The sequence below is a fragment of the Onychostruthus taczanowskii genome, unplaced genomic scaffold (genome assembly GCF_017590055.1).
Source record: "Onychostruthus taczanowskii isolate IOZ18803 unplaced genomic scaffold, ASM1759005v1 scaffold172, whole genome shotgun sequence".
NCBI lineage: Eukaryota > Metazoa > Chordata > Aves > Passeriformes > Passeridae > Onychostruthus > Onychostruthus taczanowskii.
The window spans coordinates 366185-389428 of NW_024498929.1; the positions used below are offsets into that span (position 1 = coordinate 366185).

Here is a 23244-nt window from a genome sequence, read left to right on the forward strand (position 1 = left end):
GCAGGGCCTGAAGGGGCTCCAGGAGAGCTGGAGAGGGACTGGGGCCAAGGCATGGAGGGACAGGACACAGGGAATGGCTCACACTGCAGGGATGAATGGGATATTAGGAAGGAATTCCTGGCTGTGAGGGTGGGCAGGCCCTGGCACAGGGTGCCCAGAGCAGCTGTGGCTGCCGCATCCACAGCAGTGACACAAGAGTCCCCATCTCTGGTTTGGTGCTGCCAGGTGAGCTCCAGCTCATTCCCCACATCCTGCAGGGCTGGAGCCGGTGGGGATCCTCCAGGAAGGGCTCCAGCCCTGGCAGGGAGTGCCAGGGAGAGGCAGGGAGCTCTGGGGGACCTCAGCTCACACTTGGGGAGCAGAGTTTCATCACTCCCAAAGCAGAGGGGTACCAGGGTGGGGCTGGAGCCTCTCCCTCATTGCCTGTCATGTGTTTCAACACCAGTTTTCCTTTTTCCTCTAATTTTTAACCTCCAGTAACGTTTTCCTCTTCTAACTTCTTGTAATTTTCTGTCATCTGTGGCCCATTTCTCATTACACAGAGTCACTGAGCTGGGCCCATCTAATTTTCACTTTCTTTTTGCCGCATGGTGCAAGACCGAAACAGCTCTCGGGCACATCTCTGCATCCCTTTTTTTTCCCTGTCTTTTTCCATGCCGTGTATCCACTGCCTTTCCCTTCTGTTGTGTTATAAAGCATCTTTGCACCCACATTTTCTGGGCCAGCTTCCCCTTTACCCCAGGCACGCTCATAAATACACACCCTGACACCCTTCCAGCCTCGCTGACAGGGAGGCAAAATTGTTCAGCAGAAGGAAGACAGATTCCAGAATATTTGCTGGCATTTCGTTCCCCTGCTGGGGTTTAATTTGCTGTGTTACATTGGCTGTTATTTACTCACGCTCTGCTGAGCCCAGCGTGTGCCTCTCCTTGCTCGGCCAAGGGGAGCAGCTGGTGATGAAGGCTTTGGGTGGAGAAACGGCCTTGGGAATGGGACAGGGTGCTGAGCACCCAGCCCAGGCCCTGCTGGCACAGCCAGCACCGTGGTGCAGCTCCCACACTGGGTTTGGGGCATTTCTCCTGCCCTGGTGTCAGAGAAGAGGCAGCCTGGGGGCAAGTGGAGCATCTTAATTAGTGCTGCAAATGGTTTGGGAGATTGTCTCAGATCTAGGCAGTGACAGGGGAAAGGCTTCCCACTGCCCGAGGGCAGGGTTGGGTGGGATCTGGGGAAGGAATTCCTCCCTGTGGCTACCCCTGGATCCCTGGAAGTGTCCAAGGCCAGGCTGGATGGGGCTTGGAACAGTGGAAGGTGACCCTGCCATGGCAGGGGTGGCACTGGGTGAGTTTTAAGGTCCCTCCTGACCCAAGGGATTCTCTGCCCAGATGGGGGTTATCCCCAGCCTGCAGCTCCCTGCAGTCACTGTCCCCTGGGAGCAGGGAGGCTGGGATTCCTGGCAGAATTTCAGTGACATCGCTTGATGCGAGACTGAGCTCAGCTCCCTGTGCTGCTGCACCCGGGGATTGCCATGCCTGGCCTTTCTGAGGGATGCAGTGACCCAGCACAGAAGTGGGAAGAAAACTGGGCTTTGAAGACAAATCCTGCACCTGTGGCTGAAGGAACAACAGCAGCTGATGGATCTGCAACACTCTGAACAACCATCCATCCATCCATCCATCCATCCATCCATCCATCCATCCTTTTATTTTATTTTTTTTCAATCAGTTAAGTCTTATCTCCCTTTTTATTTGATGTCCTCTCTGCTGGATCAAAGTACTTTTCTGTTTAGTTTCCTTCCTAAGGGAGGGCTGGGTGAGATGGGCGGGATCTGAGGGCAGGGGTTTATCCTCACTTTGATCTGCTGGCAAACCCTGCGGTGTTTGAGAACTCTGCTGACCCCCACCTGCCCTCCCTCCTCCACACATTTGAAGGAGAGCGTGGAAAGGATGACAGGGTGCTGCTGCAGGTCTAATGAGGGACAAAGTCATTAACACGTTAACCAGGACATGGAGCCTGCTTCCAGCCCCGGAGCACTCCCATCCCTGGCAATCCAGGCTCCTTTGGGTTTCCTGCCTTTGGTGTTCCACCCTTTTTGTCCCCCTGAGCAGCAGCAAGCCCAGGGCTGTCAATAATTCATCGGGGCTGGAGCCAGGCAGGTGCTGAGCCCTCCAGGGGCCGGGGAGGTTCTCCTGCCCGCTTCCATTTACGATCAAATCCGCTGTATTGATCCCATCCTGGATTTGTTACAGCAATATCTCTCGGAATGGGCTGAGGGCAGCAGCTGCTTGTTGCAGAGGCTGCTGTGGCGCTCGGAGCTCACGCAGGTCCCGTCTGGAATTCACCTCTCGGGGTTTATAAACGCCACAGTGAAGGCAAACTCCTCCTGCTAGAAGTTACATCAACCCCTGCATTTGTTAATTTGTTTGAGCCTGCGGGGCCTCGCTCCTTTGCTTCTCATCATGGGGGAAATAGAATTGCGCACGATAATAATGGGGAAGCCTTTCACCCCATTTGCTGCGGTGATGAAAACATCTATTAGAATGTGCTGAACAACAAGTTAAAGCCTAATGGCTCTAACGTGCCTCCGAACAATGCAGCTTCCTGAGCAGGAAGCCTGGCTGCTGAAACCCAACAAAGACATCGCGGTCCCCAGGGAGGAGCGGAGCGAGGAGGGAAGGAGGCTGCGGGCAGGCAGGGGCTGCGGGCTTCCCAGGGGCTGGAATTTCTCTGCATGGGCGCGTTTAGGGGATGGCCGGGGGTCCGAGGGCGAGGTGGAGATGCAGAAACGCCGCGGGTGACCGGGGGGCACAGGGAAGCAGGGCTCTAATCCAGCACAGCGAGGCATGGGAAGGGCTGGCTGAGCCCCCGTGCTGGCCCCCAGGGAGGCAGGGCTGGGTCCTGGGCAGGGCAGGGCCAGCACCTGGCATCCCCTTGAGCTTCTGGGCTTCTGCAGCCCGTGGGATCCCTCTGGAAACCCATTCCTGCGGCTCACTGCCACCCTTGGGTTCCCATTTCTCCAGGCAGAGAGCTGCGGAGCCTCTGGATGGCAGCACAGCCGCCAGCTTTGCCAGCTGCCCTCCCGGTGCTTGCTGCCAGCTGCGAGGGTGCCCCATCACCCAGGCCGCGGAGAAGGGCGTCGCACCGACCCCAGAAATGTTGCACAATATTGTCCTCGGCTCTGCTGAGCAGCGTTTCACCTCCCAGGCCTCTGGGCTTTGACATTTTGCACGCTGCTTCGTTGCTGTGCAGAATTAAAGAGCTCCGAGCAAAGGAAAGCCAGGAACAATTAGTGATGGCTTGAGAGGCCGTGTGCCTGCTGTGGGGGTGTCTGCAGAGCCCGACAGGGTTTTTCCTGCCGAGCAGGGGGGAATGGGACCCCTGAGCGTTGTGCTGAGTGGTTTATCTCTGCCAGGCTGACAGAATGACAAGGAGCAGCCAGGGGGACGTGGCCCGGAACGCGCTCTGCAGGAGCCCCTTTCTCAGCGTCAAGGTAAGCACCCCTGCTTTCTGCAGCACCCCGGGGCCCCCTGGCCTGGCAACAGCAGCTCAGCCTCCTGCAGAAGGCACTGGGAGGATTTACGGGCACCAGGTGCGTTTGGGAGATGCTCCCTGTGTTTCCCGTGGCACAGGTGCCTTTGGTGTGGAGTTGTGTCCATTCCAAATCCAGTGGAGCAGAGATGTTTCACTGCAGGTTTAAATCCCAGCTCCTCCAGAGAATCACAGGATGGGATGGCTTGGAGGGACCTCAAAGCCCATCCAGTGCCACCCCTGCCATGGCAGGACAATTCCACTGTCCCAGGCTGCTCCAAGCCCCAATGTCCAGCCTGGCCTTGGGCACTGCCAGGGATCCAGGGGCAGCCACAGCTGCTCTGGGCACTCTGGCAGTTGTGCCAGGGAATAATTCCTTCCCAAGAGCCCATCTAGCCCGGCTTTGTCAGTGTGAAGCTTTTCTTCTAAGTCTTGGGTCCTCCTGGGTTCGGTGCAAGCCCAGGCCCGGCAGGTGAGGGTTTGAGGAGCTCTGCAGAACCACAGGCTGCACCTGGAATGGTTCCCTGTGTCTCACAACATCTGCCTCGTTCCCTTCTGGCTCGATAATTCCTTGTTATCAGTAGTGGCAGCAGCCTAACACCAGTGCATTACTACATTCAGGGTATTGTAAGACAATTACCTGGCTCATTAGGGAACCTCACCAGGCCAGAGAGCACAAGATGACAGTCGGTCTTAAAGGCTCAAGATTTCTCTGTCCCTTTTGCGGGCAAGATTTGGGGTTTTGAGGGTTTTTCTACAAATGCTGGTGCATTTAATCACCCTTCTCAGTGTGGCAGGAGGAGAGTGAGTCACTGAGGCAGAGGTTAGCAGAGCTTCCACAGTGGTTGGAGACACAGAGCCATGGCCTGAGGCTCTTCCCCAATCCTCTTTCACCCCAATCCTCATTCAGCTGGTTTTTATGTGGTGGGCTTTGTTTCTTCTTTACTCCCCAGAAATATGATCCTGCTGATTTTAACTTGAGGAGATGTTTTAAAGGGATTCAAAGATTAAACCATTGAGGGGCAAAGCCAGCTGAGCCTGTGAGCAAATCAAGCTGTATTTTGCTGTATCTGTGAAGGTAGATCCTAAAATCCCAGACTGGTTTGGGTTGGGGGGCACCTTAAAGACCCTCTTGTTGCAGCCCCTGGCACGGGCAGATGTGGAGGAAGCTCTTGTCACCAAGAACACAATTATCCTCAGCACAGGATGTTTTCCCCTTATCTCTTGGGGGTTTTTTTCAAGAAGTTAGGCCACCCTGTCCGGTTTCTAAATGACTTCCTCAGAAAACAAACCTTCCAGCCCAGGGTTTGAATGGCTCTTGCAGAGACACAGAACCATTGCACAATGTGGTTGGATGTGTTTGAAGTGGCTGAAGGACCAAAAATCACAGCACTGCAGTTTTTATGGGTATTTATATCTCCAGAGAGCGTGTCACAAAAACCATGGACCGCATGTCAAAACGCAGCTGAGGGACACAACTGAGAACTGCCCTGTTTGGCTTCAAGGAGCACTGTGATTTAGATGGGAAGGAATTGTTCCCTGGGAGGGTGGGGAGGCCCTGGCACAGGGTGTCCAGAGAAGCTGTGGATCCCTGGCAGTGCCCAGGGCCAGGCTGGATGGGACTTGCAGCCACCTGGGACAGTGGGAGGTGTCCCTGCCGTGGCAGGGGTGGCACTGGATGGGGTTTCAGCCCCCTCCCAGCTGCAAGCCCAGCCAAACTGGTTCCAGCTGTTTCCTCCCAGAGCCCTTTGCCACAAGCAGAGCCCGGTGTGCCTGTGTCACGTGCTGAGGCACAAAGCCCTCTCTGCAAACAGGCTCCAGAATCCCCCAGGCGCGTGGAGGGAGCGTGCTGGGGACATGTCAGCGGGGCAGCACGGCGTGGGGAGCCCCCACGGGACAGGCTGCTGCCAAGCTGCCCCATCCACACTGCAGACATCACACAGGCAGCCCTTGGAAAAGGGCTTTTTGCAGACCACCAGGAGAGGAATGACTGGTGTTTCATTGCCAGGTCTGTGATGTACTGGCTGCTTAGGATGGAGGGGGTTTCTCTGTTCCCTCGCACGTGCGGGGTGGGAGCAGCAGTACCTCGCCAGTGTTTGGGTTCTCTGAGTTGTTTAATTCCATGGCTCTAGAGGGAAGGTTTTGCAAGCACAGCCCAGCCCTGGGGCTGCTCCTGGTGTGCATGGCCTGTCCTGCTGCCAGGGAAAAGGTCTTGGGAAAAGCCTGGTGTCTGCCAATCCAGGTGACCTGCTGGGGCAGCACATCAGTCCCACCAGGCCAGCAGAGCCAAAGGCCAGGAAAAGCTTGCTCTTTCTTTTCCTGACAAAAAATTGATGTCTGAGAGCAAAGAGCCCCTGGAGCAGGACTGGGGTCCTTGCCCAAGCCGCTGCAGGTCCTCTCCTAAAATACCTGATGCCCAATGCATTTTGAGCTGCAGAGGATGTGAGGCAGTGCTGGGCAGCTGCTGAGCTGCTGTAAACCCCTGAAGTTCCAGGATTTGGATACTCAGGGGGCTGTGTGCTGTGGATGCTGGAATAAACAGATCTGATTTCAGCCTTTCCCTCTGAAGTGATGTGTTCAGGAAGCAGAGCCTGGACACAGCCAGTGACTTGGAGGAATGTAGCAGTTTTAGCAAAGCTGACTCTGGGGACGCTTTCCACTGGCTGGGTGACATTTTCCCAGTCCAGACACGTTGCCCCCACCAGTGGTGACGTGAGCCTGGAAGGGGGAAGGTGCTGGATGCTGTTCTGGTGTGCACCATGCCAGCTCATCATTCGGGAGGTGGTGACCTCAGCCCAGCCCTGCATTCCCAGGGGCTTTGACCTTCCCCCTTTCTGTGCTGGGGATGTTGCCTTGGCTGACAGAGCAGGCCACTTTGGCAGTGAGCTCACTTGAGGCTTGGATCAGAACGAGATGTAGCAGAAATCCAGGCCAGGCTCAGCAGTTTCTCCGTGGTGGGAGCTGCTTCCAAACACACGGAGCAGGAGCAGCGCCCCGAGGGTTTGGGCACCAGCCCAGGCTGAGGGCAGCAGCTCTGGAAGGAGCAAGGGCATCCAGCCTGTCCCACAGGGAGATGGGAGGGCTGTGTGCTGAGGGTGTGTGACTGTTTGGGCTGGCTGTCTGAGCTCCTCTGGGGGCTGGAGGGGTGCCTGGGAGAGCCACAAGGCAGCAGGAGGGAGGTGGCTCACATGGAGGAGGGAGGATGGAGACGAGGGCAGATTATTTTCTAGGAGATGGTGGACTTTGACAAGGTTTCCTTCTGGAATTGGAGGAGAACCATCACATTTTCCAAAGGAGATGTGTGTTACATCTAGGGCTCTGTGGGAAGGAAAGGAAAGCAGCCCGAATTCTTCTCCCTGACCTGCTGACTTTCTCTAGAGGAGTTGTTTGTTGGTGTGTTTGGAAGGGCTCATTCCTGTCCCAGAAGAGCTCCCAGCACTGGGGATGGCTGCCTGCCTCTGGCTGAATGGGAACAGCAGTGTTGTGCAACCTCCCTTGTGCTGCTGCATCCGAGGGACGGGGCCAACACAAACAGGGATCATCCCGACTGAAGGCATGTGTTTGTCCAAAGCCACTTCTCAGCTGAAGAAATTGCAGCCTCCTCACAGACACTGACCCTGCTGTGACTCTTGGCAGAGGCCAGTTTCATGCTTCTGACCTAATCTCAGAAGATCTCGCTGGTGGCGGAGCAGGGGTGATATTTCCAAGGCTTGTGGTCAGAGGTTTAAGTTGGATAATGGTGCCTTTCTGAGGGGGGTGCAGTTTGTTGTGCTGCAGCTGTCACTGACCCTGCAGCTCTGGGTGACCCTGCAGCTCTCAGTGACCCTGCAGCTCTGGTGACCCTGCAGCTCTGGGTGACCCTGCAGGTCTCACTGACCCTGCAGCTCTCAGTGACCCTGCAGCTCTGGGTGACCCTGCAGTTCTGGGTGACCCTGCAGTTCTGGGTGACCCTGCAGCTCTCTGGTGACCCTGCAGCTCTGGGGACCCTGCAGCTCTGGGTGACCCTGCAGCTCTCAGTGACCCTGCAGGTCTCAGTGACCCTGCAGCTCTGAGTGACCCTGCAGCTCTGGTGACCCTGCATCTCTGGGTGACCCTGCAGCTCTGGGTGACCCTGCAGCTCTCAGTGACCCTGCAGCTCTCACTGACACTTTGGGGGTTCCGTTTCTGTGTTGGCAGTTCTTTGTGTTCTGCCACGGGCTGCTGCAGCTCTCCCAGCTCCTGGTCTCTGGCTACCTGAAGAGCTCCATCTCCACCATCGAGAGACGCTATGGCCTCTCCAGCCAGACCTCGGGGCTGCTGGCCTCCTTCAACGAGGTGAGCGGGCTCCAGCCTGTCCCTGTCGCTGTCCCTGTCACTGTCCCTGTCCCTGTCGCTGTCCCTGACGCTGTCCCGTGCTGCCCTGCCCTCGGGACACACTGCTGTCTGTCCCTGCAGGTTGGGAACACGCTGCTGATCGTCTTTGTCAGCTACCTGGGCAGCCGCGTGCACCGGCCGCGCCTCATCGGCTGCGGGGCCCTGCTGGTGTCCCTGGCCGGCTTCCTGATGGCCCTGCCCCACTTCCTCACGGGGCCCTACGAGTACGACCGCTCCGTGGCCAGTGAGTGCTCCACAAAGCTGCCCTGCGCCTCTGGGGACGCAAGGAGCAAACTGCAGAGTGACAGGCTGCTTCGGGTGGGAAAGACCTCAAAGATCATCCCGTTCCACCTTCCACCATCCTCCAGCCTGGCCTTGGACACTGCCAGGGATCCAGGGGCAGCCGCAGCTTCCCTAGGGAGTCACCCTCACAGGGAACAATTCCACAGTTCCTTCCCAATATCCCCCCTATCCCTGCCCCCTGGCAGCGGGAAGCTGTTGTGAAATGGCCTTTCCTCCAGGCACTGGGAGCTGCATGCTGTTGGCTTCTCCTTGAGAAATTTTGTTTTTCTGAGAATGAAATCATCTCAACCCTGAGAGGCAACAGCTACTGGTGGAAAGCAGAACCAGGGGGATGTGGGAACCGTGGAACCATGGGAAAGGGAAGGAAAACAATCAAAACACAGGCTGTGCCTCTGATTCCTCTTGTTTGCTGCACATCCAACCTCACCTGCCTTCCCTGGTCTAGCTGGGCTGTCTTTGAGGTTTTAGACCCCACCAGAATATCAGCCTCCCTTGAGATACATGCAGGTCTAAATCCCTCATGTAGGGAACAGGACAGGGTGGGTTTGGGATCTTGTTCCCAAAGGAAAATGAAGGGATGAGAAAGGAAAGAAAGGAGAAAACAAGCTACTTGCTACCTTCCCAATTCCTGCCGTGAAGCTCCAGCAAACCTTCTGGAAGCCTCCACTGGACAGCTTTTGTTTGGCAGCCGTGCCTGGGGTTATAAGGAAGATGAGGGTGCTAGAATCAGCCCTTTCACTCAGGCAGCTTTTCTGAGGAAAATGAGCTCTCATTTTCTGGGTAACTGCTCACAAAATCTGCAGGTTTGCTCAGTTACCTGTATTGGGCTGCTCCATCAAAGGTCCTGGGAGTGACCTCAGCTCCACTTCCTTGATGGAGGAAAAGCCTTGAAGGCTTTCCGGGCTCATGACCCCGTCTCTGTGAACACCAGTGCAGTGATCTTTGCACCTTCTTTGTGTTTTCTTTCACCTGTTTTCTTCCATCTAAGGATAAGATAAGGATGTGGAGCTGCTGGAGCAAATCCAGAACTGGGGGTGTTCTCCTGGAGAAGGCTCCAGGGAGAGCTCAGAGCCCCTTCCAGGGCCTGAAGAAAGAAGTTCTTTCTGCAGACCCAGGGCCTGAAGAAAGAAGTTCTTTCTGCAGACCCAGCTCCTCAGACCTGTCCCCTTGTCACCTCAGGCACCTCCAGCAACACCACGGACCTGTGCCAGCCCGGGGCGCCGGGGGCCTGGGCCAACCTGAGCGATGCCAGCTGCACCCCCCACGCCTCCAGGGAGAACCACGAGGTTCTCCTGGTGATGTTCGTGGCCCAGGCCCTGCTGGGCATCGGCGGCGTGCCCATCCAGCCCTTCGGTATCTCCTACATCGACGACTTCGCCAGCGAGAGGAACTCCCCCCTCTACCTGGGTGAGGCTGGTCCTTGGCGCGGGGAGAAGGCAGGCTGGAGCTGGCAGCAAGGCCAGACTGCGCTAATTTGCGTTAATGAGAGCAGGGTTCGTTACGGCCCTTGTGCTCTGCCCACGGCCGGGAAGGATTCTGCAGAGAGAGTTCATCTGCTTCGGGCTTGGGCAGGCAGCAGGAGAGCTGGGAAACACCACCGGGGCAGAAGCTGAGGTTTTGGCCTGAGAGTGACAAAAACTGGAGTTAAATACCATGTCCTCCTCCAAAGAGGCTTCGGGAAGGACTGGAGGAGCAGTCTGTTCTCTCTGTTCACCAGTGGCAGCTGTGGGTCTAAGGGACAGCTGTGGGGACTCTGTTTAGCTGTCGGCAAAGCCAAACAAACCAAAGAAAGCAGTTTCAGCCACCTGGGAGGTGGGAGGGGTGCTGGAGAACAGCTGGGGCACAGGCCCACAGGGGTGTCCCAGGTGGTGGCATGGACAAGGTGGTCCTTGCAGGTCCTTCCAGTCCTTTCCTGGCTGTTACCTGTGACAGCCTTGAACTGAATGGAGCAGCAAAGGTAGATCAAAACCATTACTGCTGAAAAAAGGAAGCACGGCATCAAATTTTGCTCTGGTAGATGATCCAAACCTCTCACATGTAAGGTAGGAGTTGAATCTTACATGTGTGGATTTCTTTTATCAGTAATTCACAGAGAAGTGTTCACTGATAAGTTTTATCTCCTTCACCTTGTAAAACTTGGTGTTCCCTGGATTACTGATGCCAAAGGGCACCTCTTGTTCCTGGGAGTACTGCAGTCCTTCCAGGAGGCTGAAGACGAGTGTCAGGAAAGGTCTGAGCTGTGCCAAAGGGAATTCCATGTGGGAAAGGAATATGGAGAGCAAGGGAAATAGGAAAGCTGCCAGGGAAAGGGCTGGTGCAGCAGAGCCTGCTCCCACCCTGAGGCACCCCGTGGTCCCTTCCCAGGCTGAGCCCTCACTGCTCTCGTGCCCACAGGAATCCTGTTCTCCCTGACGGTGGTTGGGCCGGGGGTGGCCTTCATGCTGGGCTCTGCCATGCTCAGGTTCTACGTGGACGTGGACAAAGTCAGCTCAGGTGAGGCCGCATGTCCTGGCAGAGCTGCTGGAGCAGGGGGCTCCCAGCCTCGGGGGGCTTCCCTGCCCCGTGCCTGCCAGTGGGCATCCAGCACATCCCTGTGCCAGCTGTCTCCATCCAAAGGGCTCTTTGGACGCCCTGGGGACGGCGATGAAATGGGGAAGAGACGATGAAACGTGATTTAGTGGTGGGATGACGGCGGCAAACTGGGCTGCTCAGGCCCCGGCGCTGACATCCCACCACCTTGGGGTGACTGATGCCTGGGCGCCCTGGGGTGCCTGCCGTGTCCCAGCCCTGGTCTGATGCCCCTCTCCTCTCGTCTTGCAGCTGAGGTGCAGCTCACCAACAAGGACCCGCGCTGGGTCGGGGCCTGGTGGCTCGGCTTCCTGGTGGCCGCCAGCCTGGTGGCCCTGTGCGCCCTGCCATACTTCTTCTTCCCGCGGGAAATGCCCAAAGAGGTAGGAGAGGTTCTGCACACACACACACACACACACACCTCGGTGGGGCCGAAATGGCACGGGAACCACAGCCACTGACAGTTCTGTTCCTTGGGGAGGGGAGGATGCACTCCCAGATCCTCATGTTTACGAGAGGCTTGCCAGGGGAGGCAGAGGGTGGCCGGCTTTGTCTGTGCTGGCAGCTTTTGTCTGGGAGCAGCGCTGAACTTTGGAGGTGGAGTTGGAATTCCATCAGTGGGCTCCTGGCAGGCGAGGACAGCTCTTCTCCAGCAGAGCTGGGGAGCAGGGCAGGGAGTGTCTGGGCAGTGCAGAGCAGAGCTGCTCCCCAGGAATGTCTGAGCTGTGCAGAGCAGCACGGCAGAACGAGCTGTGCTGGCAGAGGAGGTGTTTCTGAGGCTGGGATGTCACTGGAGCTGCTGGGACATGCTCAGGAGGTGAAGCTGTGCTGCTCTCAGTGTCCTGGCCGGGCTGGAAGCGGTGTCAGTGCCCTCCACATGTGCTGTATCTCGAGGCAGCATCGAAAGCTCCCTGTCTGAACAAGTCTGTGCACCCGTGCAGAGCAATCCTTCATTTCTCCTGACGCTGCCTGAATTTCCACAGGAATCAGTGGAGACTGGGGGTTCCCCGACCTGTTTGGCCAGCTCAGCCTGGGGATGCAGTGATTTACTGCTGGCTGAGGTGAGCTGTGAGGAGCTGTGAGGTGATGGGGTGCTCTGTGCATGGCAGGACGGGGGGTGACCCCCAAATGCAGCGTGCCCGATCGCTCCTCCCGCAGCCTGGGCTGCTCTGAAGCCTTGGGGAGGGTCTGTGCTAGCGGGCTCTAGGCTCATCTCAGGGAAAAGTTCTTCATTAGGCTGATGGGAATATTAATTTCATAAACGCCTCTTGAGAGAAGATAATGCACTTCCAGCTAAAACAGCTGCACTTTCTGGCAAGTGCTGCACTCTGAGCAGTTTGGAAGGGTTTAAGGGGGAACAGGCTATTGATTTTAAAAAGAGCAGGAAGATTTCATCCTGCTCTGCTGGCTGGGATCTGTAGGATACACTTCCACATGGCTGAGCACCCACGTGTCCCTCTGCAGCCTGTGAATTTCTTGAATTCTTGGATTTCTCCCCATTTTTGCATCTCACTCAGCAAGCTCTTGGAATCTGCTGACAGTTAATAACAGGAAAATACAGTAAATAGCCCGATTCTGCCCTCCTTGCAGAATGGGAGGCACCAGGGCCACCCTGTCCCCTGGGGGTATCAGCACCAGCAAGGGGCCCTGCCTAAAAAAATTCAAATAAAAACCTCTGCAGAAAGCTTGCCACGTGCTGCTCTGGGTAACGCACGAGCTGTAGGAGCTCACATTCCAGGATGTGCTGGAAATGGATGTTTTGCTGTGTGTGTGCACTGCACACACACATCCCCTCGGGCACAGCCGAGGTGCTCCTGCAGCCCCAGCTGGGGTCTCACTTGTGGCCAGCCTCCTCAGGGGGTGCAGCAAACCCGGGGTGTCTCTGAGCCCTCTGTGCCCTTGGAGGCTGATCTGCCTCCTCCCACCAGCCAAGGCACAGCTACACTTTTTATTCCACAGCCTGGCTGCAGCTTCACCTTTTTTTGATGAATTCTTTCTTTGAAGTTCCTCGTGTTAACATTAGTGATAGTGTGGGGCTGCTCTTTTGATCTTTTCCTCGTAAATTAGTCGCTCCAAACCCAGAACATTTTTACTTCTCTGCTTTGCTGCTTGTCAGTAGGTTTCTAGCACCGAAGTATCCTGAGTAATCCTGTTGAGGGCTGATCATGGCAAAGCCATGAGGTTGTCATGAAATCAGGAAGGGGATGAGAGGATGAGCTCTTACACAGGAAGAACCGTTTTCAGTCAAGAACAGCTTTTTTTCCCCAGTAATTCCAGTTCAATCCTGCCTCCATGGGCCCAAACCATTCCCTGGAGTTGTGTCCTGGATTGTGGGGAGCTTCCAGCACTCTCCAGTTGCTGTGTGGCCGTAGTTTAGCTCATGCTTTGCCATCTGCTGGTGTTGCTGCATCCCAAGGCAGGCAGCAGTGTTGTCACAATATTCCAATAGTCCTGGCACCCAGGCTCTGCCTGTCCTGCAGCTCTGACACAAAAAGGGACTGAAAGGGGTAAAGCTGCTCTCAGAGACAAAAGCTGCTCTCAGACACTTCCAGGGATCCAGGGAGAGCCACAGCTTCTCTGGGCACCCTGTGCCAGGGCCTCAGTACCCTCAGAGGGAGCAATTCCTTCCCAAAATCCCAGCTAGCCCTGCCCTCCTTCCTCTTAAAGTCATTGCCCCTTGTCCTGTCCCTCCCTGTCCAGCTGCCCCAGGCCCCCATCAGGTGCTGCAGATGGAGGTCCTTCTCTGGAACAAGGTACTGGGATGCTCTGGGTGCCTCATTAAAGCTCCAAAAGCACCACCAGAGGCAGCCCAGGAGCACAGGGAACAAAGGAGGAGCAAAGAGGGCCAAGTGGCAGGACAGGCTACAGGGATCCTGCTCTCTACAGCTGGATTTTCCCCAGGGAGCCTTAAAGGCAGGCACAAACAGCAGCTAAAAATAATCCTCCCTTTTGGTGGGAGCAAGGTGCCCCTCAGCTGGTTATTCTAACACTCCTGGAAACAGGGTCCCTGGAGGGACCACACCTGCTGGAGGAGGCATAATGAAGTGTTTGTAGCGAGCCTGACCTTGTCAAAAGGAAAATAATCCTTTCCCAAGCCATGAGGCTTTACACTTTGTTTGTCTAATATGAAAATAACTTCTCTGACCTTACTTTTCAGCGAGCTGGGAGTGCCAGGTTCTGTTCACAGCCAGAGGGGAACTCTGCAGAAACCTCAAAATAAACAAAGAAAACCTCTCTGTCACAGAGCAGGTCATTTATCCCTGTTTCCAGGGGTGTATTTGGATCCAGCCAGCCTGCTGGCACCTCTGGCTGCCCTTCTCACAGGTGCAGGAGCAGGTGGGGAGAGCAGGGGCTGCCAGGGAAAGCTGCTTTCATTTTCCTTTCCTGCAGAGCCCTGCTCAGCCATGCCCGGATTTATTCAGTCTGTGCAGGGAGATGAGGGATTTCCCCAGGCCAAGGTCAGGCTGGGGATGCTCTTCCTGATCCAGAGTGTGTGGGAGCTTCATTCTCCTTCCCCAAAAGCTGTCTGCCTCCCCCAGCCCCCTGAGGGTGGGAGCGATGCCAGTGGACCCACGGAATCACAGCATGGCTTGGGTTGCAGGGACCCTAAAGCCACCCCTGCCATGGCAGGGACACCTCCCACTGTCCCAGGGACACCTCCCACTGTCCCAGGGTGCTCCAAGCCCCAGTGCCCAACCTGGACACTTCAGGGACCCAGGGGAAGCTAAAAATGCAGATAAAATCTCATTGCAAAACCATGAGATGCAATGAGTGGCACCGAGGAACTGAGTCCTTTAAGGATTCATCCCAGAAAATCCGTGTGTGGGGGCATTTTGCAAGCTGAGTTTGTTTCTCCTTGGCATGATGCTGGAGCAGGGATGAGCAGCCAGCTCGTGTTACTGCACCTTCCAGCTCCAGCTTGACAAAATTCTGCTGTGACAATGCCAAAATCCCCCGTGGCGGAGGCACAGCATCCTCCTCAGGGCTTGGGCATCTCTGATGGTGCAGCCAGCACCATTCCAGCACCATTCCAGCACCATTCCAGCATCATCCACAGCAAGCAGGCAGGATTCCTGCTTTTCCTTCTGCCCGTGCTTTCCTTCAGCCCACAGGAATGTATTTCCTGATCCTTTCAGGCAGCAAAAAACCATGCCAGGGCCAAGGCAGCACAGGGAGAGGAGCTTTCCCCCTCTGAGAGGGCTTTGCTCCACGTGCACGCAGCTGAGCCACGGAAACATGCCCTGCAAGGGTCACACACAGGGGGGATTTGGGGGGAGCTGGGGTTTTGTCTGGACGTGCAGGCTGTTGACTCTCAGAAGTACAAACAGCTGGAAGCTGAGAAAGCCACAGGCAGGAGCAGCTTGAATGTATTTTTGGAAAGTGCTGCAGTTCCAGAGCAGAGAAGAGCCCCTGTAACGCAATTGAAAAGTGAAAGGGGTTTTATCTTTGCATTTGAAAAATGTACGAAAGCCTGAGCTCCAGCAGTTCAAAACAGGAAAGGAGTTTCATTGCTTTTGCCCTTAAAAAGGGCACGTGGCAGCCCCAGCACAGACACTGTGACCTCGCTGTGGTTAATGAGCGCTCCCATTGCAGAGCAGAGGAGGTGATTCCAGCCCGAGAGCTGCCCGTTTCCTCCTGTCCATTACAGTCTCTAATTGCTGCTGGATGAGCTCGTTTGTCCAGCCCAGGTCAGGGCTGCTGAGCTGATGGGGTGGCAGAGCTGTAAAGGCTCTGTGGCCTCCCCTGAAACCACGCTGCCCCGAGCCCTGCCTGCCGCTCCACGGGCACAGCGCACATCTCCAGCCAGTGCCCCTGCTCCTGTGGCTCCCCCGGGAGGCTGCAGATCCTGCAGGGGATGCAGAGCACGTCCCAGAAATGCTCCTTTGGCTTTCTGGCGCCCTGGGGTGCTGGACACCCCAAGTGGAGCTGCCTTGGACCTTCCCTGTCCGAGCCCTCCAGGGCTGGGGACCGCACCCTGCCCTGGGCAGCCTCTTGCCTTAGGAGGTGACCAACACTTTGCCTCCATCCCCGACCCCCTCCTTGCCTGGATACATTTCCCTCTTACAATTGCTGCCTCTTTCCTGCCCAGCAGCTTGTGAGGGAGCACAGAGACACGGGGACCTGCTCACCCTCCATCCAAAGCTGTGCTGGTGGGGATCCAGGTGTGTCCCTCCTTGGGTGCCTGTGCCCACACACAGGGCTAGAACAAGCTCTGGGGTGGAACAGCATCCCCCTAGGGGTATCCAGCAAAGGCTGGCACCTCCTGAGTTTGGCACCTCCTTTCCCTGCAGAGGTTGGCCCCTCCTGAGTCTGTGTGAGCTGAGCACACGGTGTGCTCTGCCTGGGGAGTGGCACGGCCTGATACGGATGGAGTGTGCTCCAGCACTGCCAGGAGAGGTGGGAAAGCTCCTCTGCAGCTTGGGAATGTGTCTGGGTGCTGTCAGCCCCGCCGGAAAGCCGGTGGTGTGGGCAGGGAGCACAGCAGGACTCGGACAGGGATGGCCATCCTGGGCTGCTCTGTGTCAGGGCTTGGGAGAGAAAAGGCCAGGGCAGGGGAAGCTGTGGCATGACGTGTGCAGTGACAGCCTCTGGTGTGTCCCCAGGTGCTGAGAGGGAAGGACAGAGGCAGCAAGAAGAGGGAGAACATGCTGAGCCAGCTCAGGCCGAGGTCCCAGCACACGGAGAGCCTCTCCCTGGCGGAGTTCATCAGACGTAAGTGTGCCAACACAGACAGCAGCTCCCTGCTGGTACACACACACAGCCAGGCTGGGCCGTGCCAGGGCTGCAGTGCTGCCAGGGAGCAGGGATGTTCCCCCTGTGCTCAGCCAGCTCCTGCATCAGCCCTTGAGACGCACCTTGGGCTCAGTGTGGGGTTTAAGCCCTGTGCTCCCTGCCCACACTGCCCTGCTGCACCTCCTGCCAGCCACAGCACCCGGCCTTGGTCACTCTGAGTGCCACATTCCTTCCCTGGCAGTGTCCCAGGCCAGGCTGGATGGGGCTTGGAGCAGCCTGGCACAGTGGAAGGTGTCCCTGCCATGGCAGGGGGTAGGAATGGGATGGGCTTCAAGGCTCCTTCCAACCCAAATCCTTCTGTGGCTCTGTGATTTATGGCTTATGTGGGCAGTAGGAATCAGAGGCCAAAACCTCACCAGAGCCCAAACCCAGGCAGGAAGGAGGCTGCTAGCTGTGGGGCTGGAGCAGAGCTGTGGGAAGGGACAGAGCCCTTGCGTCAGAGGGGCTTGGGGGCTGCTCTTGCTCAGTCCTCAGGCCATGGAATCAGGAATCAGTCCCACAGCAGCACTGGTGACTTCTCATCCCCAAGAAACCTCATCAGACTCCCTCCTGCGAGGCTGGAGGTGCTGTCCAAGGCAGGCTGACCTCCTGTCCCACCGAGAACAGCCGGCGCTGCCTGGGGCCGGGGTCTGGGCAGTCAAAACCCAGAGGGAGATCTGAATCCAGTGCAATTAAATTGTTTGGAAATGAGTGGGCTCTTTATGCTGAAGGGGATCAGCTGGGCTTCAGTCTGTGGAAGCATCTGCTAATGGTTGGGATGTTTGGGTTTTTTTAAATAACTCTGCACTTTGGCAACTACTTAAGAAAAGTGGCTCTCTGAAGTCACTCCGTGTCAGCTTCCTCCATATTTCCCAAACATTATCCCGTTAATTTATGGCAAGTTCTCCGTGTTCTGAAGGTCAGTGCGGGGCAGGCACAGCCAGGCAGGCGTGGGCAGGCTTTTCTCCCGCTGGTGGCAGCGATGGCTCGTCAGCCTAATGCTCAATTAGAGGAGGCAGCCGGGGGTTTCTTCCCCCCCTGACCTTGTGGCACTGTCATTTAGAAACCTGTGTGACGGGAGCGCTGCGTGGGAGCAGACTGATGGTGCTCAGATGGGATTTTCACACCGGCGCTCTGCTCTGTGCCTCCGAAACACGAATCAAAATGAGCTCGCTGCTCCCGGCTGCGGAGAGCAGGAAATGTCTCACTCTGCTCCAGCTGCAGCTCTGGTTCGGGGCTGGAGGCGGTGCTGCCGTGGCAGGGCTGTGCTAATAAATCCGTTATTTCTCAGAATTTATCCCCCAAAGCCCAGTTCTGAAATAAATGAAGTGTCTGCTTTATGTCAGGAGAGCAGTCTTGCTGAAATGGCCAGGATCTCTAACACAAAACTCTGTTTAGAGCCAGGAATGGGGTGGCAGGTAGTGTCTGATGGTTACCTGGGGCAATTTGGGTGAAGCCTAAGGACTTCAGGGCTGGCTCATCTGCAAGTCACTGGAAAGAGAATTTCCTTCCCATTTCACCAGTCTCCTGCTGGTTTTGTTTCCTCTCTCTGTTTCTCTTTTCACTGTTATTTTCTACATGATAATTTATGAAAGCAGCATTTGGAGATGAGATTCTCCAGCCTGAATCTCCTTGGAAGTGCCCCAGGCTAGGCTGGACAGGGCTGGAGCAGCCTGGGACAGGGGAAGGTGTCCCTGCCATGGCAGGGGGTGGCACTGGGTGGGCTGTAAGGTCCCTCCCAACCCAAACCATGACTGAGGAGAAGGAAAGGCTTTTTGCTTTGGGGATACCCAGAGAGCAGAGTGACTCTGTGGCAATTTCTGTGTCCTGCAAGCAGAGCTAGGGCAGCTTGGAGCCCGTCCATCCCACGAGGTGCTCCTGGGAGCCCCCGAACTTCCCTGGTGTGAGGGGCAGGTGCAGAGCCCTGGAGGGGCTGGGCAGGGAGGGCTTTTCCAGCCCAGCAGCAGCACCAGGATGGGCTGTGCACAGGGTAAGGGTCAGGCTCTGGGGACACTCCAGCACTGAGGTCACTCAGCCCAGCATGGAGCTGGCTCCTCTGTCTGGACTCAGACTGGGCAGTGATCTTGGCTCTGGCACAGACACTCTGCGTGACACCAGCTCGCACCCTGCTCCTCACACTCACAAATTCCTCCCAAACTCCTCCTGCTGCAGGCATCGGGTCTTCCTGCAGTAATGGAAAAGTAGGATTTAGCTTGCCTGAAGTCATTTCCATTGCTAATTTCCAGGCTTCTGTTGAAAACACCTGGGAGGATGTGCAGATTCTGGTGCACACACTGGGAATTAGCCCATTAAAGGTGATCTTCAAAGCAATTGGAACGCTGCACTCGTGACTCGTTTGTTTCTCTTACGGTCCCTAAAGGCAGTTTCAAGGATATTTTCTGTTTATTCTTTTAAAGTTTCCACTTGTTTTTCCTGTCTGCCCAGCTGCTTCTCTGGAGGTGCAAGGAGGATTCATTTAGGAATTGCAGAGGATGGAAATCTTGCAGCTCCCACCATGAAGTGGGGACCTGCTCAGCTTTTCACCTCCAATCTGAGGTGTGTGGTTTGATTGGAAAGACCAGAGAAATCCAGGGAAAAGGACTTTTTGATGGAAGATCCCCAAAAAAGGCGGGATTGGCTCTCAGGAGATTTTTCAGCCAGCAAGCTGAGGTTTCATATCTGCAACATGGCTGAGAAATTCCAGGAATACTCTTCAAAAATCAGGACCTTTAGTGGTACTTAGGAGCAAAACCATCTCCCCCCTTGGGTTCACAGTGGCGAAATGCAGCTCCTTCCCTCTGTGCTGACTGCCAGCCTCCAGAGGGTCAGTATTCCAGGGTCCCTGGCCATGCTTTCTGTGCCTGGCCCCCTCTAAGGATCTGCTTTTGCAGCTCCCTACGATTCCGGCTGCTTGCCTGACCTGCGGGTACAGCTGGAAGAGCGATGCTGCCATGAAGGGGAGTTCCACCTTTGGACATGGGCGACCCCACTGCACCCTCAGAGGGTCCTTTTGCCCTTCACAGAAGATTCAGGACAGCCAAAATCCATCCCCATCTGGGGCCAGCTCCCAGACAAGCCCCAGGGAGATCTCCCCAGCGCCGCTGCGCTGGAGCAGACAGAAAGATTGCCCCACTTGTTTGTCAGCTGCTAAAAATTAACACCGTTAATTTATGGCGGTCCTCTGCATTAATCCTCGCTGTTAATTCCTTATCTCTGCTCCAGCATATTGGCTGCCCAAGCCCTCGTCTGGGAGGCTCATCAGCAGTTTGTTTGGAAGTTGCCCTTTGCGTGCCAGCCCGAGCAGGGGAGGGCGGTGGGGGAGCAGAAAGTGGCTTTGGGACGTGCAGGAAGGGGACATTGCTCCAGGAGGGACAGGGGCAGCTCCCAGCTGGCAGCATGGGGCACCCTGAGCCCCTGGCAGCAGGGGCTGCCTGTGCTGGGCAGGCTGCAGACCTCTCCTGCTCGAGGGTTCAGCCCTAGGGCAGTTTGCTGGAGTGTTCCTTGCCTGTAATCAAAAAACGCATTTTTCATCGTTTCATTTTTTCATTGAAACGAAAAGGACACTGAAACTGCTACCGCAGCAAACAAATAAATTAACTTTTAATGACTTCCCATCTACTTTTCTATTTGTTTTAGCAGAAGCTCTGCCAGAAAGCTGCAAGGAAGGGGGTGGAACGAGATGAGTCCTTTCCAAGCCAAACTCTTCTGTGGTTCCCTGATCAATATTTTGCTGCAGCCCTGCTCCCTGTGCAACAGGTGCCCCTTGTCCTTTCAGGTTTTCCCGTGGTGCTGCTGAGGAACCTGCGGCACCCCGTGTACCTGCTGGTGGTGCTGGCTCAGGTCAACATCTCTGCCATGGTTGCTGGATTAGCAACCTTCATGGGCAAGTTCCTGGAGAGACAGTTCTCCCTCACAGCCTCCCTGGCCAACATGATCATTGGTAAGTGGTGCTGAGCTTTTGATTCCTTAAAAAACCATCTAGAAATCAGGAGAAGTTTGTCTAGAGTAAAGCCTCCCTCTCAGAGAGTTCAGAGATCCTGCCACAGAAGTGTTTAAAACACATTTTTGAGCAAACAGCACCTCAGGGAAGGAGGCCTCTGAGGTCTGCGACAGATAAATCAGAACAAAGTGAGCAGAGCAGAGTGGCAGGGCCAGGGCTGAATGCAGCAGCAAGGTTAAACGCTGAAGCAGTGCTGTCCTGCCCCAGGTGCCCAGCTGAGCTGCTCCCAGCCTTGATTTACCCTCTGCATTCCAGTCAGCACCGTGTTCCGTAGATGAATTTATCTGGCCTTTGTTCTCACCACTCAGTCTCGCTTGGCCTTTTTCTTTCAGATCAAAAAGCTTTCTGTAGCTGGAAATTCCTTCCTTGCGTGGGTATTGAGGGGCTGAAAGCAACCTCCCCGTGGATTCTTAGCTGAATTGAACAGTTTGCATGTCTCTAGATGAACTTTGGGCTCCCCCCTGCAAAGAATGGGAGGTTTTATGTAAATGGAGTTTTATGTAAATGGGGTTTTATATAAATGGGGTTTCACAAGGGTGACCACAGAAATGGGCACAATCCTGCTCTGCACAGAAATTAAACATCCTCCCAGGCTGCCTTGGTGCTTCTTCCTGTCAACACTAAAAAAATCACATTTTGCTGCGTGAGGCACAGATTTCCACTGCTCCTGACAGCTTCCACCCATGGATCCATAAGGCAGCCAGTTTGCTGTGGGATCCTTTTGGAAAGCAGCATTTTCCTAGCATTATTCCACCAGTCCCTGCAAAAACCTTGGTCCCTTCTGAACCCCCTGTGCTGAAAAATAGCAACCCAACAGCAAATCCTCTGGGCCTTTGCTGTGAGAAGGACTGGCACAGACCAGAGATGGAAAGCAAGGTACAGTGATAGGACAAAGGGGAATGGCTTTAGATGGGGTGTTAGGAGGGAATTGTTCCCTGGAACAGTGGGCAGGCCCTGGCACAGCGTGCCCAGAGAAGCTGTGGCTGCCCCTGGATCCCTGGAAGTGTCCCAGGCCAGGCTGGATGGCTTGGAGCAGCCTGGGATGGTGGAAGGGGGTGATGCTGAAGGTTCCCTGATTGCACGCCTGCCTTTCCCAGGTGCTGTGAACATCCCCGGGGCCATGGTCGGGATCGTGGTGGGCGGTGCCATCCTGAAGCGGTTCCAGGTGTCCCTGAGGCAGTGCAGTGCCCTGTGTGTGCTGGGCATGCTGCTCTGCCTGCTCACCGCCTTCCCCCTGCTCTTCCTGGGCTGCCCCACGCAGAAGGTGGCGGGTGTCACCCACTGGGACAGGTACCACGCTCCTGGGCTGGGCACAGGGTGGGTACACCCCAGCCACAGGCACATTCCTGGGGGTGGGAGCCAAGCAGAACCCCCAGAAATGGGTTTATTCCCTCAGGAGGAGCAGCTAGTAAAGGTAAACTAAGAAAATCTGAGTCTGCTGTGACCTCAGGTTTAGGGCAGAAAATGTACAGCTCGCCTTCGTGACTTATCCCACACGTGGTGGATATGTGGGATTCCACTCCACACATGGAGTCATTTCAGCTTTATCTCCTATGGGTTAAAACCTTTTTAACACGAGATTTTTTAGGAGAAGGGTTGTAAGGGTTCCACCAGTGAGATTTCCTACTGAGGAGCAAGCGTGGAACCCAAAGTAAACACATTTTTGGCACAAACAGCACAACTTCTCATCTTGGGAAGCGTGGTGGATGATGAATTCAGGCAGGGGCCAGCCTGGGATCACACCATCCAAATGTGGGCAGGAGCTCCTCGTGTGCCCTCGAGGCTGGATCCAGGTCTCTGAATTCCCTGTTCAGTGTCCTGTGGTCCAGGCCCTCAGGGGGATCCTCCCTCCTCCCACAGCGTGGTGTTGTAAGAACCCCAAAGGACAGGTTTGGGACCAAGAATGAGGGCAGTGAGTGGCTCTGGTGCCCAGGGGTGGTTGGAAGCTCTGCCAGGCAGGGCAGAGGTTGGGTGATGGTGGAAGCAGTGGGTGGCTCTGGTGCCCAGGGTTTTGGGAAGCTCTGCCAGGCAGGGCAGAGGTTGGGGTGATGGTGGAAGCAGTGGGTGGCTCTGGTGCCCAGGGGTTTTGGGAAGCTCTGCCAGGCAGGGCAGAGGTTGGGGTGATGGTGGGATTCCCGTGGGGAAGGGCTCCTTGTGCAGCCAGGTGGGTTTTGCTGACCCCAGCACGCACACAGTCAGTTTTCCCTGTGAGCTGCCCGTGGGTGCTGCTCCCTGCCGGCATTAACCCTTTCCTGGGCGCAGCTCTGGCTCTGGCCACCCCGCCACGGCGTGCAACGCGCGGTGCCGCTGCCCCGAGAGCGGCTTCAACCCCGTGTGCGGCTCCGACGGCGTGGAGTACACGTCCCCCTGCTCTGCTGGCTGCAGCAGCGTGGCCCTGCGCCCCGACAGCTCCGTCCTGGTGAGTCACAGCTGGCCACAGCTGCCCCGAGCGGCTGCGTCACAGGGAATTGAGTGTGAGGTCGCAGTGCAGGGCTTTGCCCCTGCTTTGCCCTGCTGCTCTCGGGCCTGCAGGCAGAGCAGCTGGCAGAGCACCTGAGCAAGGCTTTGCCTCTCAAACCCGACCTGCGGGGCGCTAGCAGCCCGTGCAGGATGAGTGCCTTTGCTGCACTCTGGGCACAGGGTGTGATGGCAGCGGGGAGCTGTCTGGGCAGTTTGCAGCAGCGTTTTGTTAATTAGCAGCGCTTCATTTTGATAACAGTTGT

The 23244-nt window shown here is 56.0% G+C and overlaps 1 protein-coding gene across 5 annotated transcripts in view; it reads left to right on the top strand.

Annotated features, from left to right (window-relative positions):
- SLCO2B1 (solute carrier organic anion transporter family member 2B1) overlaps positions 1-23244 on the top strand; it is a 30775-nt gene that overhangs the window by 3853 nt on the left and 3678 nt on the right. For 3 of the 5 annotated variants that reach the window (XR_005952333.1, XM_041400136.1, XM_041400133.1), the window contains exons 2-12: positions 3410-3487; positions 7702-7839; positions 7960-8122; positions 9361-9588; positions 10576-10674; positions 11002-11132; positions 11733-11810; positions 16353-16461; positions 20297-20461; positions 21619-21811; positions 22784-22940. Coding sequence is in view for 4 of the 5 variants with exons in the window: in XM_041400136.1 (XP_041256070.1) it covers positions 3419-3487; positions 7702-7839; positions 7960-8122; positions 9361-9588; positions 10576-10674; positions 11002-11132; positions 11733-11810; positions 16353-16461; positions 20297-20461; positions 21619-21811; positions 22784-22940 (1530 nt within the window). In the remaining variant the exon portion in view is untranslated. Of the gene's footprint in view, positions 1-2700; positions 2769-3409; positions 3488-7701; positions 7840-7959; positions 8123-9360; positions 9589-10575; positions 10675-11001; positions 11133-11732; positions 11811-16352; positions 16462-20296; positions 20462-21618; positions 21812-22783; positions 22941-23244 lie in introns of those variants that run through there. The other 2 variants (XM_041400134.1, XM_041400135.1) reach the window with 2 other exon arrangements.